The sequence below is a fragment of the Ornithodoros turicata genome, chromosome 4 (assembly GCF_037126465.1).
Source record: "Ornithodoros turicata isolate Travis chromosome 4, ASM3712646v1, whole genome shotgun sequence".
NCBI classification, from domain to species: Eukaryota; Metazoa; Arthropoda; class Arachnida; order Ixodida; family Argasidae; genus Ornithodoros; species Ornithodoros turicata.
The window spans coordinates 16,005,578-16,023,852 of NC_088204.1; the positions used below are offsets into that span (position 1 = coordinate 16,005,578).

The following is an 18,275-nucleotide window of genomic DNA, read 5'->3' on the forward strand; positions in this document are numbered from 1 at the left end:
ACCAGAGAAATGTAAAAAAATACATCTCAACAACAACAAAAATTAAGCTAAATACTAGAAGAAAGACAAAAAGAAAATGTGATTGCAGAGGCTGATGCAATGTGAAGACGCCACGGCAATTCAAACTTCAAAAGGCGAGAGCCGAGAGGGAGAGGAGAGAGCGAGAGGCGAGCGACGGAGCGAGAGGGCGAGAGTGGCAGTTGGAAGTTAGAACTTCGACGCGTCGTCAGGAAGTTCGTTTTGTTGGTTTTGTCTTCAGTAACCGTCGCAAGGATGGTGATGGTGTATCTCCTGTGCAGTATTTTACGTGTGTTTCAGTGCGCTTTGTAAGACAATGCGATGACAATGGTTCCTGTGCAACACATTGTCGATTTCCCGGAAGAGTTTTGACGCCAAGAAGACGTAAACGGCGTAGAGGCAAGAACGCACTGTGAAACGCCAATCGGACTGCACGTCGCGAATGTTTGCAGGTATGAGTGATGACCGTGATGTTTTGATTACTATTAATTAGATGTTTCACTTTAGAAACTTCGGAGGAACTTGAATAGAAACAGGATAAGAAGATTCCGAACGTACGGTGAAGAGGAATGGAGTGTATGTCGCGACCTGCATGGAAAACAGGATTGTCGTGTCATCTTCTCTAAGAAAATACAAGATGTGAGGTGGCCAACGAACGAAAGCTCCCTGTGGTCCGTGAGTGCATCGCACAGTCAGGCATATGCTTTGTCTAGACACAGTGAGTGATCAGACTTATACTACGTGGTATGTAAATGTAGAGATGTATTGATTATTTCTTTCTGCTCAGTGTATGCTTTTAGCAGAATAAACGGTAATTACTTGAGCAATATGTGCATTTCTACGCATTATTTTCGGTCATGCATTCAGTGGTCCCAGCTGCTAAGTGGCCGGATCCCGGACCACTTAGCAGAGGGGACCACTGGATCAATTCCACTGGTTCCACTTCAAGTGGGACCATCGTGAAGCTGGTTCCACTTTCAACTGGTCCCAGTCACTAAGTGGTCCCACACTCAAAGTGGGACCTGTCCAATAAACCACTTTGAAGTGGTCCCACTCCAGATTTTTGCCTGGGGTTGAAGAGATATCCTAAAGGAAGACCTCCCGTAAACGTCTTCCATTCACGTTTGCAAGAAGTACCGAGTTTCCGTTTATAATACGTCTTCGCCAACTGTGTTCAAGACGTATCTTAGACGAGGACGATTTGTGTGCACTGAATAAGTTTACTTTCGGTGGACCTACTGACTGTCTCAAACCAAAAGCAGTAGGAAACACAGGCGTTGAGTTGACGGTGAGTTAATACTCCCAGAAATTTCCCACTTCAGTGTTGTTTGTGTGCGTAATTGAAATAAACTTAGACACTTCACCCTCCATTTTGACTCAGAGGCGAGCACGGCTATCGTGTTTACGGGAGTTTTTAAGACGAGCAATGTATAGTATATGTTTTCCCTTTGCAAGGGAATAGACCACCTCTACGCTCTGGTTCCCCTACGTGTAACGCCGTGGAGGGAGCCTGCTGTTCTTACGGTGGGAGGACCTCTGCTAACGCGGTCCACCGCGGTGAACCGCGTCTTCGATTTTGGCCAAAATGCCACGTGGCAGTGCTGCTTGCTGTTCTACTTGGAGAAACAGAAAATGGAACGTGTGGTGACGGTGACTGAGGTTGAAAAATGAAAAAAGGGGCAGATCTCCGGAAAACTGTACCCGGTGGATATCCACAGGGCTGAATTTTCTCACATTCCAATTAGTGTTCTAAACATTTTTTGAACGTCTTCAAGACGGCCACAAACACGTCTTCAAGACTCGGGAAAGCGTCAACTTATCCGGGGGTAGAAGACGTTATGTAGATCAGATTGAAGACGTCTCCAAGATGAAAATGTGGTTGTGGCTAGACCTTTCCTCGACGTTTACAAAACGATTTGTGCTACTAGGGAACTTTGCCGTGACCGCCTGACTACTTCTGCGTAGAAATATCGGGATGCTCGGAGAGCAATGTTTGCGTGGATAACTTTTTTGTTCCGTGGAGTTGGGTTACTACGATTTTTTTTTGTGTGCATTTGTACCGGATAAATGAGTCACCCCGCGCCACGGGAAGTTCATGCGGTAAGCAGGGAACAGGTTCAGGTTCGCCTAATCCCTTTTACAACAGGGCAGACATCCACAAAAAGCAGTCACAGGCGAGTCTCCGGAGCGAGGAATTTGAGTCAATGGCGGGGGTTCGTCTTACGTGCGAACGCCATACGTGCAAAAATGTGGGGCTACTTTATCTGCACCCACCCTGTACATGTCTCGAGTTGTTCACACTTTGCAAGATGCACCGCTTTTCTGTGGATTGCCTACATGTTTTGTAGCTTTTCTTGGCACACTCCGCTTGAAACATCACGCGGAACCCGCTCCCTATTCCGCCTATACTGTTTGGATCTTTGGATCTGCGACCGCTTGGGCCCGAAATGGCGCTGCGCAAACTTTGCTGTTTGCTGAGAACGCCCATGCAGGATGCAGTCCCTATATTTGCTTGCTCTGCGGGAGTCTCTGGGCTGGGATACTCTTTTCGGCTATCTGGACCTGTACATGCTTGCAATAACATCCGATAGTTGGAAGATTAGGTAAGTGAGTAAGGACGTGCAGGACGGATAAGGAGGTGGTAAAATAACACAAGACCTCCAGGCACTTTCAGTTTACCAAATCAAAGAAGAAGAACGCATGGGCGGAACTGGCGTTGGCGGGTGCAAAAGATATGCTTCTTCGTAATGGTGAAGGGGGTGAAAGCGGTGAAGGCTTGCCGTTGCCGGCGTTCCACGGTTGTACTGGGTTTCTCTGCTTTTTTGGGGGGTGGCTAGATCTTGGGGGGACCGCGCACGCACAGCTTCTGACGGACGGACAGGTGCTTCTGTTCCTTGCTATTTGTGTTTTCAGCACGTAGTTCAGAATATAGGAAGGAGGGTACTAGGGCATAGGGGACTTTATACTTCATTTTCGGTGTTCGCCTGGGTACCTAAGGACCGCCTCCTCCTGGTCACATGACCTCCACTCGCACTTTCCAATCGCCAACGACCAAATAAAATAATTCTCACCGAATCGGCGCGAAGAATCTGGCGCAGCCAATAACAGCATGTCTCGGATCATGCGCCAGTGGCCAGGCGACGTTATTTTCGAAGCAACGCTTTCGGTTGTGCTAAGCGTGATTTGGTTGTTCAAGCATATGTTCAAGTTTCCAAACTGTTGTATTTGGGTGAGTTCAAGTAGGTTCAAGTGCCTCAGCTAACATTATGTTTGTTAGACACGATAACCCCCGAGACGAGGAGCGCACATAGATGACACAACAGATCCTCAAACAGAGTAAAGATTTATTCCACATCCGGGGACAATATGTAGCATAGCCAGGGAAAAATTTCTTAGATGAGGGGACTACAAAGACTAAAGCCCGAAAAATCAGGAGGCTGACACTTCAGAAACCTCAGGAAATCAAGAACTATTTGTCCAACTGCGATAACTGTACAAAGCTGAGCATGATACACTTGTTGTGAATTAAGAAAATAAAACCATTTCACTTCCACTAATGCTGCATTGCTGACTTTACATCAGAAGCTCTGTTTTACATTTCACACAACTGCTGAACTGAGCAGCTGTAGCAATGCCGGATGAAGCACCACGCCTATATCATATGTATGGGTGGGTGGATTGTTGGGACACCTCTGGCGGGCCTATTTGAAGCTAGGGTCCAGCGAACTGTGCGGACATGCGAAGCTTTCTTCACTTCAATAAAATTGTGTCACTGTTTATCATGGTTATATACTGTATTTTTCGGTGTATAACGCGCACGTTGGATAAATATGGTTGAATAAATAATTAAGGCTGCTGCAGAGATTAGGAGTAGGAGGAACTGCATAAGCATCCCTTCAGTGTCCCTCTCTGCTAGAATTTCTTGGTTTAAAAGATTCAAATGCGGAATAAATCTTTGCTGTGTTCAAGAATTTGTTGTCTTCCTCAAGCGTTCCTTTGTCTCTGGGGGGTCTTTTGTTTCTCTGAGGTCTCACCAGATTGCCTACACTCCGTGTCTTGGCATTGTGCTTGTCGGCGTGTGTCACTTTCCTTCATTTCACGAGGACACAGGTGTACATATGTTCAAAGGAGAACACCAACTAGCATTCAACGCAGTTAACCAATGTAGAGCTACATGTCATTTCCAGTAATGTTTTTTGTTTCTTTTCAGTCTTTAATTCATCCATGGTACGACATGCTTCCTCCTGAAATTATCCTACCATGGGATTACAGTATAAGTCCCAAGGAGATGCAGTCACGCGCAAGCAGCATCGTCAACGAATTACAGGCTGAATACGATAAAGTGGGCAGTTTGAAAAGAGAGGAAGCCACATTTGAGAATGTACTAAACGTAAGCCCTCAATATCCCTACTTTTCCCCCTTCAGCAATGCTTCCACGAGCATTTCACTTTGCATCTCACCCACTAACCCCCTTGTGCTATTCTTTAAACGCTGTATGCTACTCCTAAAATACCAGGTACTGGCAGACTTAGAACGCCGTTCAGAAAATGAGGAATGCTACATTTGGAGGGCCCAGTACGTTGCCACAGACAAAGAGCTACGGGAAGCAAGTGCACAGGCAGAACAAGTTATCAGAAAGTTTTTTGTTGAAACAAGGTAATTGATGTGATTACATGCTCAAGCCTGCGTAGAAAAGGCTCAGCCTTTGGAAAGAGACAGTATTGCATGCATAAATTTACAACAAAGTAGCCTTTGAAAATATTTAGGTACAGTAATTAATTATTCTAAAAGTGATTAATTATAGTAGCTTAATTGCTTTAATTAATTACATAATTTGAATAATGAAGTACTGCACCACTCTAACTATGACCACTGTGCCCAGGAGTCTAGCAATAATACTGCTACTACTATACTGGCCATAATAGCAGCTGTGGTCGAAAGGCCTGTCCTTGTCACGATGTCACTATAGGCATGAGCATTTCACACGAGGAACATTTTAGCAACAGACGACACTTGATTGTGGCCACCACGTAGCATGTTGGCAATGCATATTGTTCACAAACAGCTGTGACGTTTATTTTGTAAGCACCTTTCGCTTATTCCAATCTTACAGAGTGGTACTCTTTTTTTTTTACAGCATGCGGCAAGATATATTTGAGAAATTGAAAGCATTGGAACAAAAAGATGCAACGGTTCTACCTGCGGAAATGCAGAGGTACTTAAAAAGATTGATCAAGCTTGGTGAAAGGAATGGTATGTTATGATACGTATCGTTGCATCTGCTAGAAATGCAGCATTATACAGTTGTGGGATTTGCAAGAGGGAACAAAGCTAATGATTTGTACAATTCTGTGCCAGGCCTTCATTTGCCAAACGACATTCAAGAACAAGTTAAGAAACTCTCAAATGAAATCAATGATTTATGCATTCGGTTCATGAAGGTACTTAATGAAGAAAACTCAACCATTGAGTTCACCCAGCAAGAACTTGATGGCATTCCTGAAGACTTTGTGAAAAGCCTTGAACTGGTATGGATCCGTAATGAAGGGGGTAAATGAAATTTCGTGACCTATTAAGGACCATGTTGTTTTAGCTCGAAGCGACCTTGAGGCATGGGCGTACCGAGAAGGGGGCATGGGGGGGGGGGTGCCCTCCCTGGAGCTTCAAGGTCACTTGCAATTTTCTCGGATGTCCTAATGTGAACCTCTTAACAGTCACGGTCTGCGTGTGTCCGTCTCCAGGAAAAGAGGTGGGGGAAGGGGGGGTTGCATGCTTCCCCCCCTTTCCTTTCTGTAACTAACTGTAGCTGGGCATTGCTAAGCTTGCTCACATACAACCAGGGCGTCTACCAACCTGGAAAACCTGGAAAACGGGGAATTTTGATATAACTGGAAAAGTCAGGGGACTGTCAGGGAATTTGGCCAAAAAGCAGATGAAGTCAGGGAAAATCGCGAGACAAGTGCTGTGATGATGGCGAATTGATCGCGAGTGCCGACTGGTGGCTGAGCGGCGATGCCGCAGCAACGTTACCACAGCAACGTTACCGCGAGTAGTAGTTCGCCAGTATGACGAGCTCTGAGGCAAAAAATAGGATAGCCTCACTGATACTTAGTAAATGGTCTGTTTTATGAGGGATCTGCATCAAAATGTAGCACGAGTTACCGAGTTCCCTTTTGTTGTTTCAGAGAATTTGCTTGAAATAGTGGGGGAAAACCTGGAAAAGCCAGGGAGTTTGAAGGCGGTAGTTTGGTAGACACCCTACACCCTGACATCTGAGGTGGGACTTTGGGACAACCCCAGGCGAGGGAGTCGCCAATCCTCCTCCTCTGTCTTTGCCTTCGGGGAAGCCCCAGGCGAAGGGATTCTGCCTTGCACCCTACCCTTGTGGGATTCCGAGGCAAGGTCTTGGTGAGGGAGTCACTGTGAGATGATATGTATTATGTATTGCATTTCACCACGTTACCGCCAGCAATGGGGTAGAGTATCGCCCCCTGGCTATGAAGCTCCTCAATCGTCGTCAATAAAATAAAGCTAACACGAGAGAACTGATATTCTGAGGCTGGAACTGTAGTGTAGTGTATCCGCAGAAGTGGATGAAGTTATTACATCACGTGTATTCGGGTTGGTTGTCACGCGCCTGGGATTCTGGCAGTAAAAGATTGTTCTAACAGGGTACAGACGTCTCTCTCTGAGGTCCTCGGCTCAGCCCGAATCACATTAACCGCCGACTACGTGACAGGAACAACGTAGAAAGGACAAATACATACAAAGCCTCAAATTGCCTAAGAAATTAACGATGAAAGGTGGAAGTCACTGAAAAGGTTTCATTGTTAATTTCTTAGGCAATTTGAGGCTTTGTATGTATTTGTCCTTTCTATGTTGTTCCAGCCTCAGAACATCAGTTCTATCTCATGTTCAACAGTTGCCACTTGCGTCGATCCCATCGTATGATTGTGGGTATGAGTGAGAAAAATGTGAGAGTGAAAGGGGGATGAGTGAGAGAGAGTGGTTGATTTGTCCCTTCAGATGGGGACGCGCCCTTGGAAGTCGCTGGGGAGGTGTGTTAGCTTAGCTCAATTGATAGAGCCCTGGATCGGTAATCCAGAAGATGTGGGTTCGAGTCACACAGCTGGCTAACTTTTTCAGTGACTTTCATCTCTCATCAAAATAAAGTTGTTCTTGTTAAACAGGTCAAAGGGGGCTCATTGCATTCCCTCTTCTGTATGATTGCCTATATAGCTTGTAAACTGAAAACATAACCGCTTGAGAAACAATGGGGAATAAATGTACATGTTAGGTAAGTCGGCTTAACCATTTGAGACAGTGACCTTGCAACAAAATGTCCTTATTTCTGGTTAGAATGCATCACGTTGAAATCCAAATTTGCCTGATTGAGCTATGTTTAAAGAGTCCACAGTTAGCCATTGACGGCAAGACTCCATTATCTATTTATTTATTTATTTATTTATGATAGACCCTCAAAGCACCCTTCATTACTTACTTATTTCGTATTACTTCATTCCTTCACAACACATAGATTTCCATACAACACACAGCCCCCTTGTTCCTTGCAACCCCTTCCCCCCTCTGAAATTTTTTAAATTGCCTAACACAGCTTGGCTACTCAACCGATAAGCGTGCACGCAGAAACATATACCGCCCTCCCTGGAGGCCCGGCACCCCTCAGGCAGAGGTGTTGAGTTATGGGGAAATTACTGGCACAACATATTTTTCAGTGAGTTGCTCATCACATTTGTTAGGTTGAACCTGGGAAGCGGAGGGTCACAATGAAACCACCCCACTACATGTCCGTGATGAGAAAGGCGAAAAACCCTGAGACCCGCCGCCGCATGAGCCTTGCCTATGGAACCAGGTGATGCAGGTTTAAAAAAGTTAATGCAACAAGCCTTAAAAATGTTGTTATGCCTTGAAGCACATCCCTCTACTTGTCTTTCTCATGCAGATGTCTGGAGAACACTCCAGTTATTGAGAAGCTAGCCACTTCAAGACACGAGGTACAGTCCACTCACAGCAGTGGGACTTGGGAGGCTTCTCCTGGTTGTAGATTTCTAAGTCTATTGCTTTGTTGCGGCCAGAAAGCGGTCCTGCTCGGGTATCCTGACAATGTCAGCTTTGTCACGGAACTGTTGATGGCCAAATCGAGGGACAATGTGCACAACTTTCTGGCTGGCATGGCAGAAAAACTGCTACCTCTGTGGCAGAAAGAGAAGCAAGTTTTGCTAAAACTCAAGGAGGAAGAGGTATGATCTTCTGAACATATTTGTAAAATGTAGGGACATTATGTTACAGTTACCTCTATTGGTGGTGCTGCAACCAGCATTGGGATCCATTTATTGCAATCATTGGGAGATGAAACTTATTACTGTATACTCACCTAAGTTAAAGAAGCTTCGTGTTCAGTGGTTTATCCAGAACCCCCCTAGAACTCCCCAAATGTTTGCTTTTTTACTTTTGCACCCCCTACAGGGTGCCCTTGCTATTTCAGCTTTAGCCACATGCAGGGGCGCATCCAGGGTTTTTCTGAGAGGTAGATACATGATCTAGGTCTTTTATAGACACTATGTGAAGACAGAAATTGAGGAGGGGGTCGGGACATCCTGAGCCCCCCCTCTCGATCCGCCCCGGGCCACATGTTGGTGATGACATACGTTGAAGGGGTAGTGACACTTTGATTTATGTTGTTAATTACATCATGCACGCGTTGTATACTGCACTCCAAGGTACCGAGGAAACAAGAATCATTCTCCCACATGTCATACTTTGCGAGATACGAACCTTTGAACACATGCCCGAGTAAAGCACAGACGTCAGAGACCTGAGGGCTACGGCCACTCCCATTGGTAGCCGTAAGCACGCGACTTCCCTCATTCTGCCTCACTGGCGACGAAGCGTGCTGTGATGTCAGAGCTGGGTGAGTTTCGGTATTTGCGGTGCCATTTTTCTGAGCCTCTATTACCCTCTTCGCTGTAAAACTTGGAATATGCACACCTCACATCGGTGCAAAGAATCGCCTTTTACGTTTATCTGGGATAACCTGGGATGAAGTGTAGCAGCCCCTTTAAACTGATATGATGTAACAGTAATAACGACCCCCTATCCCCGTGCTACGGATTCTGGAAAACCACTGCCTCTGTCACGAGGGAACCTTCGTTTCTGGATGTTCGTTAAATTTTACTCAATTTAGTGACCTGTGAAGTGCCCATTGCTGTCCACAGCTCCCTTTTCTTACTAACAACATGTGCTGTACACCTGTACTTAGAATTTGTTTTCGCAAACAGTGTCAGCAACTTGGTATACCATTTGATGGAAAGTTGAATTCTTGGGATATGATATACTACGACAACATGCTCAAGGAGCGCATGTACGGCGTCGACCAAGAAAAGCTGCGGGAGTACTTTCCCCTTGAGACTGTTCTGGCTCGGATGCTTGAAATATACGAGGTATAGCAGTTTTATGTCTTTCTATAAATGCTCGTAAAATCTTTGTTTGGAAGGCAGTGCTCACCGCCATGTTTCCTGTGACTTTAAAAGTGCCCCCAGGATAATGTGCCTTGTGGCTCTAGAACACTTGTTCCACCGAAAGCAAGGGTTCACTGAGTCATCTACTGTGAGTTTGACAGGCTTGTGCAAGATACTACAAAAGAGTATTTAAGCTACTGAGTACCCGGCAAAATGTTGCCGTGTAGAGTACTAAATACTCACAAAAGTAACTGTTACTTTCATGATACTATCAAACTACAATTTGTCAAATTTGCTGTCGAAGAAACACAAGCAAAGCGAAGACAGAAACGGATATCATTGGGATGTTCTCGTTTTCCGGTGATATCTTCTTTGTACATGCTCTACTTCACGGACGTTTCGCCTAATAATATATCACTCGCGTGGGCGCCCGACCCTGTGCTCAGAGGAGAAAGAAGAAAATGGAGGAGAGAAGGGCTGATAAAATAGCATAGATGCAGGTGAGCTGCAACATATGGGTGGTGTAGTGCCCAACCAAAACCGACAAAGTTCATCTTTTTCTTGACCTTCCTGTTTCACAGAAAAAAAAAAAAAAGCTAGTGAAAGGGAATATTTAGGGGTAACTTAAGATATGAGCGCAAGTTACTGCCAAAAAGTACTTAAATTCAGATGCTAAATAGTACTGCCCTTTAAAAGTATTTGTAAGCTACCAAGTTACTACCAAAAGTATTTGTAAGCTACCAAGTTACTACCAAAAGTATTTAAGGTACAGTAACTTGAGTAGAGTATGTATTTGTATATGCAAGTAATAAGGAATTTGATAGTGTTGCGCACAGCTTACACTACATAAGACTGTAAATACTGTAAATGTGTCAGAGGGATGATTGAATTCCTGCCGACAGAGTCACAGGATCTTTCAAATGTCTTTAATCTTTCTAAATCTCTAAAATCTTGTAAACTTCTTAAAATCTTTCAAAAACTTAAGTTGAGCTAAAAAGTAAGTGAACTTCTGCTATAGAGGAACAAGTGTATATTATTTCCTTCCTCTTGTAGTTGACCGTTTTACTGTAAAAAAATAGGGCTGGTCGCTGACGATTGCGATTAATGATTAACGATACTAAACCAACACGGATGAGCAAGAATGAGAGATAAGAGGCACTGACTCTCAAGCGTCTAATCTTCAGACAAAACACATCGCTCGTACAAACACACATGACCTCCTAAATTTGCAATCGCAAAGTAACTCTCAAACGAAGTCTGCTGTCAACGTTCCCGGTAAAGTTGCAGAAAAGGCACCCACATCCCCGGTATGCAACATCATCTGTTGGCCTTCTTTCCATATTTTTCTGTCGTAACTTGCCCACCCAGAGCTTTTGCCCTTGCATGCTTGGGAGAAGCATAGCCCACAATCAGTACAGAAAAGAATGATGCCTAGGCTGTTGGGCTAGTGCGCAGCAGTTCTATGCATTGGACACAGTGCACAAGGTTACCACAAGTAAAATTGTGGCATTCTTCGGAACGCTTTGCTACAAGCATTTCCGGAAATGAAATAGATACAAGAATATGATGAATAAAATAGTGGAAAAGGTCTACAGGTGATCTGGCATTTTTCTGCAGCAACTACTTGGATTGGTGTTCGAGCAAGTGCCAGACGTAAAGCTTTGGCACCCTGGGACAAGTTTGGTAGGTCTACGTTGGGTCCAGACTGTGCATGTTGGTTCATGCAGTATATCATCCTGCAGTATAAAGTCAACGATGCAGCCACCGGAGAACTCATGGGATACTTCGCTTTGGATCTGTTCCCAAGAGAAGGAAAGTACAACCATTTCTGCAATGCTCTCATGCAGGTAATTTAAATCCATTTGTTCACTCTGCTGAAATCATTTGATATCCGGCTTCCGTTTACAAATTCTGTGTCATCATGGGCTGCTCTGTGGGTTTTGCTGGCTTCTGATTTGTTTATTTAAAGCCTGGATGCCTCAAGCCAGATGGTACAAGACAGCTCCCTTTTGTCTGTGTAATCTGCAACTTCACTGAGCCTACGGCAGACAAGCCCTCCCTGCTTACCCACGCCGAAGTAAGTACACTTTGCCTTACTATACAGTTTTTTTTTAACAAGATGTGCATGGTTTCAGCTAATTTGCGAGGCAGTTTGCATGGCACAGGCATCGCATGTGCAGGAGGGACAACCTCCACTCCGCATCAAAGGGCTACATCCCTAGTAGCACAAAACGTCGCGGAAACGTCTTTATTTGGTCAGATTAGGATAGAAGACGATCAGGACGTCAACGCGACGTCTACAAGCTGTAATTTATAGTATGTTTATAAGACGCGCCGATTTAACGTTTATAATACGTCTTCGGCATCTCTGTTGAAGAGATATCCTAAAGGAAGACCTCCCGTAAATGTCTTCCGTTCACGTTTGCAAGAAGTACCGAGTTTCCGTTTATAATACGTCTTCGACATCTCTGTTGAAGAGGTATTTAAGGAAGACATCCTGTAAATATCTTCCGTTCACGTTTGCAACACGTACCAACTTTCCATTTATAATACGTCTTCGCCAACTGTGTTCAAGACGTATCTTAGACGAGGACGATTTGTGTGCACTAAATAAGTTTACTTTCGGTGGACCTACTGACTGTCTCAAACCAAAAGCAGTAGGAAACACAGGCGTTGAGTTGACGGTGAGTTAATATTCCCAGAAATTTGCCACTTCAGTGTTGTTTGTGTGCGTAATTGAAATAAACTTAGACACCTCACCCTCCATTTTGACTCAGACGCGAGCACGGCTATCGAGTTTACCTGAGTTTCTAAGACGAGCAATGTATAGTATCTGTTTTCCCTTTGCAAGGGAATAGACCACCTCTATGCTCTGGTTCCCCTACGTGTAACGCCGTGGAGGGAGCCTGCTGTTCTTACGGTGGGAGGACCTCTGCTAACGCGGTCCTCCTTGGTGAACCGCGTCTTCGATTTTGGCCAAAATGCCACGTGGCAGTGCTGCTTGCAGTTCTGCTTGGAGAAACAGAAAATGGAACGTGTGGTGACGGTGACTGAGGTTGAAAAATTAGAAAAGAGGCAAATCTCCGGAAAACTGTACCCGGTGGATATCGACAGGGCTGAATTTTCTAACATTCAAATTAGTGTTCTAAACATTTTTTGAACGTCTTCAAGACGGCCACAAACACGTCTTCAAGACTCGGGAAAGCGTCAACTTATCCGGGGATAGAAGACGTTATGTAGATCAGATTGAAGACGTCTCCTAGATGAAAATGTGGTTGTGGCTAGACCTTTCCTCGACGTTTACAAAACGTTTTGTGCTACTAGGGATGTCATGGAGTGACGAAGCTAATCGGGGTCGGTGCTGAGCTGCCGGCTAGATAAACGGCATCAGTGCCGAGGGGGGTTGTCCTTCCTTCACTCATGATGTGCATGGTTCCGACTGGTTTGCATGTCAATATCAGGTGGTGGATAACTCAACGTATGTGCCCTCTCCAGGGCTTTTTAAAAAAATAGGGTGACATTAAATAATCACCATCTGATATTCTGCTGTCTCACATTTGCCCAAAAGACCTCTAATTAAAAAGTTCATTAAAGAATTTTAGTTCGTTATTTCCCCGGGCAGTTATGTACGACACTCTCTTGCACAGAATGTCCACCTGGCCGTATAACCCACCTGCAATAATAGTATTCGTGCTGTTCTCGTAGCCCTTTTGCAAAAATGCAGAACTTTGTAAAACGAAACACGTGGAGCTGGATTGATGCACAGCGGGTGACGAGAACACTATATAGACTTATTTGCATAACTATTGACAGCGAGTAGTGCACTAATTGAGATGATGGCTGGATGTGGGCTGCCCGAAGTGAACGAGGCCTTGTCCCCACTGCCTGGCTGCTCGTACCACTCTTGTCTCAGCAGGGTGGAGATCAGGTATTTTTGGGATGGCTTTCTCACACATGGTGTAGCTATGCACTTGTGCATTTTTATTGTGAAGAAAAGTGACAACAGTGTTCTCACAGGTAAAAACCTTCTTTCACGAGTTTGGCCACACAATGCACCATGTCTGCAGCAGAGCTGCCTTGGCCATGTTTGCGTAAGTATTTTTGTCAGTAAGTTTGAGCACAGTTGCGTAGCCAGTGGCGGTTTCGAGGGTTCAACCACACTCCCTCCCCCTCTGGAATGGTACTTTTAGTGGTCCATCTGGGAGAGAGAAAATGAGGCTGAAATCCACTCCCCCATGTAAAGTCCCCGCAACGCCGATATGTGCCATGTCGACTCTCCCATGAGTTCGTAGCCGCGGCTAAACTCATGCCTCATCAGGTGACTGTGATCGTGAGTTCCGAGGCCGTTGAAATGCCGGGCTATGTTCTACCCTTGATTGTAAATTGTGGCATGGAAGCATCCTGCTTGTGTGCCATTCAGTCCACATAATTCGGAGTCGTGTTACAACCTGAAGTGGCAGTCTGAGCCGTAACAAAAGCCCAAAGCTTCTGTCGCATGGTTTAGTAGACTTCGGTAGGCACACTAGACCTCATGTTCAGTAGGTAATTTCCATGTCTGGTAAGAGAAGGAATAGAGCCTTTGCATCAAGATGTGCCTTTCATCACTGCAGAACCAAAGACAGATGTTCACATGTGGTTAATCTTTTTTATTACAACATTTTGTATTACTACAGCATCTTTCTTATCACGACAACTTATTACAACATCTTTCTCACTACAAAATACAACGTGGTATGGCCCAGCATGCAGCCTTCTTTTCTACCCAACGTTACCCCCCACCTCCCTTTCCCCCGTCTACGGTGACTTCCCCAGGCCTGCGTTCCTTGTTTTACAATGCTTTATACTAGGATCATGGACAAAGAGATGGGACGAAGCTCGACTCAATTGCACTGTCCTCTTGACGCTTACTGCCACAATCTTAAATGATCCTTGCCTCGACACTCCGCTTTGACTCATGTGTATGTGCGCTCACGAGCTAGAAGACGAGCCTCCTCTCATTTCTCCCTTCGTGACTGCGAAGGTAATTGAGACTACAATGCTTTTTTTTTTTTTTTTTTTTTCTGTTTCTATCCACGGCACTTCAGGGGCACAAAAACAGAAAGGGATTTTCTAGAATGTCCCTCACGAATGCTCGAAAACTGGGTCTGGGAAGCAGAGCCGCTCTCGAGGATGTCGGGTCACCACGTCACGGGAAAGCCGTTGCCCCGGGAGCTGCTGGAGCCGCTGGTTGCATCACGGCTGGCGGGTGTGGGCTGGTTCTCCCTGCGATATATCAGCCTCGCCCTCTTGGACTACACCATCCACACGCAGCGGCACGTAGATACCCAGAAGGTGTTCGGGGATATCCAAGAGAACCTCCTGCAGTACCCACCACACGAGGGTACAAACAGGGCATCGCATTTTAATCACTTGGTTACGGGCTACGACGGACGGTATTACAGCTACATGGTAGGTATAACTCTGATGATTCGCTCGTTCGAAGTGTTCAGTAGAAAGGCTGGCTGCGGCTGCCGCTTTCAGGTGTGAATCATCAGAGGAAACCTGAAAGCATCTCACGTTCTGTTTTGTTTGGCACAGTAAGTGTTCGCAAACGCAGGTCTGTCGCAGGGCAGTTTTAATGAGATGCGCGTGTTGCTGCTAATGGTGCCGTTGGACTGAGAAGTGTCACGACTTGGGCTGTGGGAATATTCGATATTTTTCTAATTGTGAAAAGAAAAATTTATATTCGATTTGAATTCTGAAGCGAAGTCAAATCACCATTCATTTGCATTCTTATCATTGTATGTCGGGGGCATGGGTGTGTGAAGTACTTGAAACATACCTACTAAAGATGATGTAAAATGTGTCAAACAGTGATCCTCCTTAATTATTCTCATCGGAGTGCATTCCTAAATATTCGTGACCAGTCAAGTACTGTGGGGTTACGTGGAACAACCTAGTCACTTAATCCACACCATTCGAGAGTAGAAAAGGGACACAGCTTTGCAGCACCACAGCATGGAACACAGTATTTTGGCCTTTGTTACGATGCTGTGATTTCACAGATTAGTGTTGAAATTGGTGTATCTTTCTTTGAAAAAACAAAACAGAAAGGTCTTATTTCTGTAACGCTAACAATTGGATATGACAATTAAACTAACTGTAATGCTTTACACTATGTAGTGGAGTGAAGTGTTCAGCGCGGACATGTACAGCACCCGTTTCAAGAAGGAAGGGGTATTTAACAGACATACGGGAATGGAGTATCGTAAGAAGATTCTTGAGCCGGCAGGATCTAAGGTGTGTGACGCTCGTTGTTACGCAGCCTTCTGCCTAACTTTTGGCATTTATTTTTAAATTTTTTAATGTTGAATTGGATAAATAAAACCCTCAGTGCTGTGAGAAAAAAGGGCGAGATGCACATTTAAACCCTTTGAACGGTACGGGTGCACCGGTGCATCCGAACGTCTCAGTTCGAATTTTCGCGCCCTCTCTTTATGGCGCTACTTTGGGAGTGAACATGGAGAACTGATGTTCTGAGGCTGGAACAACATAGAAGGGACAATCACATACAAGGCCTCAAGTTGCCTAAGAAATTAACGATGAAAGATGAAAGTCACTGAAGAGGTTAGCCAGCTGTAGGACTCGAACCCACATCTTCTTGTATGAGTGTGCAAAAATGTAAGAGTGAAAGGAGGATGAGTGAGAGAGAGTGACTGGTTTGTCCCTTCAGATGACGCACCCTGGAAGTCGCTGAGAAGGCGTGTTAGCTTAGCTCAATTGAAAGAGCCCTGGATCGGTAATCCAGAAGATGTGGGTTTCGAGTCCTACAGCTGGATAACCTTTTCAGTGACTTTCATCTTTCATCGGGAGTGATGTTTGGCTAATAGTTTGGCTGCTCGAGGCTTTCCAGGCAACAGTTGTGCCATCTGGGAGCTATTTTTACAAGTATACTGATAACATCGCTGGAGGGTGAGCATCGCCTGTACTGCTGGCGCAAGGAAGCTGAATGCGCAGGAGGCGTTTCGCGTGCGCGAACAAGCAACGCGGCACGCTCAGCTACGCAAGACCACAGGATTCATATGCATTGAGTACGACAAAGGCCACCAAGCAGCACAACATCTTCGCCCAATGTTGGCAATACCGGCCCAATACTGGTCCATTATTGGGCCTGTATTGCCAATATTGGGCCAAAATGTTATGCTGCTTTTCATAGATCGAGAAGTTACCCGTCAAAAAGAACTCGTTACGAGTTAAGATACCGTTTTTAAAATGTAACTAAGTTAATAATGAAGTTCTTCAGCCTGAAATGTAAATCGCAGTTACGAAGTTACTTAAAGAAAAGAACGAGTTACCTTGGGCACAAAAAAGCACTACACAGGTGCAGCGCGCGTGAGCAGTTGAGTTAGACCTTGAGTTGCCTGTGGAGGAGTGCAACACACTGAGATCGTTTTCGTTTATATCCAGCAATTCGAACGCTTTGCATCTTACTCCCTGTGGGCGCACAATGGTTCAGCTTCATTTCAATGGCAGCGGTTCTTACTTTCTGAATAGAATACTGTCATTGATTGAATATCACGCTTTATGGCGCAAAATGCTATGAAAGAACTGGAGAGAAAGCAAGAAAATAAGTGGACATGAGTGAAAAGCGAATTAAAAGTAACTTGGAACTTAGCTTAAGTTACTTTGGCAAAGTTACCTGAAAAAGAAACCACTTCCCCTTAAAGTTACCACGGCGCAAAGGTACCGAGTTAAGTTACAAGTTATCAAAAAAAGGAACTTAGTTACAGTGACGAGTTACTTGTAACGTGTTACCTCGAACTCAGCTGCTTTTGCCTCTGCATACAGCAGTGCCTTCAAGTAGTACCACACTCTCGCGAACCTTTCCAGACAAGCAGAAAAACACAAAACATGTTCTGTTATACATAACCAAAGTGCAAATATAAGCAATATGACTATCAAAGCGTTACGGAATATTCATTGGAATACTCTATAAATAACTTTCCACAATTCATCAGCTGTGTATACTGCTTAAGAAGCCATACACATTTTGGTACGCAGATGTAATTTTTGCCCACCCACCACACTGACGCACAACACATGCCTCAGTGCGGTGTTGCGTCTCATCCTTTTTGTTCCCAGCACTGATGGCTCTATCGATCCCAGCGTGCACAGCTATCCAGCCCAGGTTTTATCCTGTTTTAGCTTATCTGTTCTATTTAATGTTGCAGGATGCCGCAGATCTCCTCAGGGACTTTCTTGGGCGAGCGCCCAATAACGAAGCGTTCTTGATTAGTAAAGGACTGTCTGTCGCCTAACATGGCTTTTGCCTAAAACGTGTGACAGCACAGAACTGTGCGCTTAAATAAAGTAATTTTATAGTTGTCTCGCTCCAGTTTTGTCTATGTGGCTAGTGTTAGTTATAAAAAATATGTGGAAGAGTGTGTGTCAGTGTGATTTTGGACAGTCCAATTTTTCATGTGGTTCCTGTAAGTCCTTCGGACTACTAAAAGGACACTAAGGTGACCCTCAATTTTTTTTTTGTCCCCTGCTGCGCTGTCTTCTGCAACTAATAAAATGAGCTCCTGCGAAAGAACAAGCAGCACGGGTGACCAGCAGCGCGCACTAGACACCGTTGTTCTGTGTGCCTTTAAAAAATTCTCCACTCTTGGGAAGAGTGAATCAGAGGATGAGGGAAGAAGGGTATTTTGTGACATAGACTTGCACAGCTCAAGCAGGTATAAGCATTTTGTGAGCTGAGGACAAAGGCATAGGGACTTGTCAATGTCATGAGCTGCT

The 18,275-nt window shown here is 44.9% G+C and overlaps 1 protein-coding gene across 6 annotated transcripts; it reads left to right on the top strand.

Annotated features, from left to right (window-relative positions):
- The first annotated feature begins 1,954 nt into the window (after window positions 1-1,954).
- Window positions 1,955-17,862, top strand: LOC135391195 (thimet oligopeptidase-like). 6 transcript variants are annotated; one of them, XM_064621339.1, is made up of 16 exons: window positions 1,955-2,118; window positions 4,229-4,408; window positions 4,535-4,674; window positions 5,156-5,271; window positions 5,377-5,546; window positions 7,779-7,891; window positions 7,982-8,033; window positions 8,115-8,279; window positions 9,318-9,479; window positions 11,115-11,180; window positions 11,240-11,344; window positions 11,467-11,574; window positions 13,515-13,588; window positions 14,582-14,945; window positions 15,660-15,776; window positions 17,708-17,862. In XM_064621339.1, exons 1-16 carry the CDS (start codon window positions 2,086-2,088, stop codon window positions 17,792-17,794), a joined length of 2,052 nt encoding a protein of 683 aa, XP_064477409.1. In that variant the 5' UTR covers window positions 1,955-2,085; the 3' UTR covers window positions 17,795-17,862. The 6 variants fall into 6 exon arrangements, with proteins under 6 accessions (XP_064477409.1, XP_064477410.1, XP_064477408.1 ...); XM_064621340.1 differs by lacking the exon at window positions 1,955-2,118 and adding an exon at window positions 2,382-2,621; XM_064621338.1 differs by lacking the exon at window positions 1,955-2,118 and adding an exon at window positions 2,713-2,816.
- Window positions 17,863-18,275: the final 413 nt, after the last annotated feature.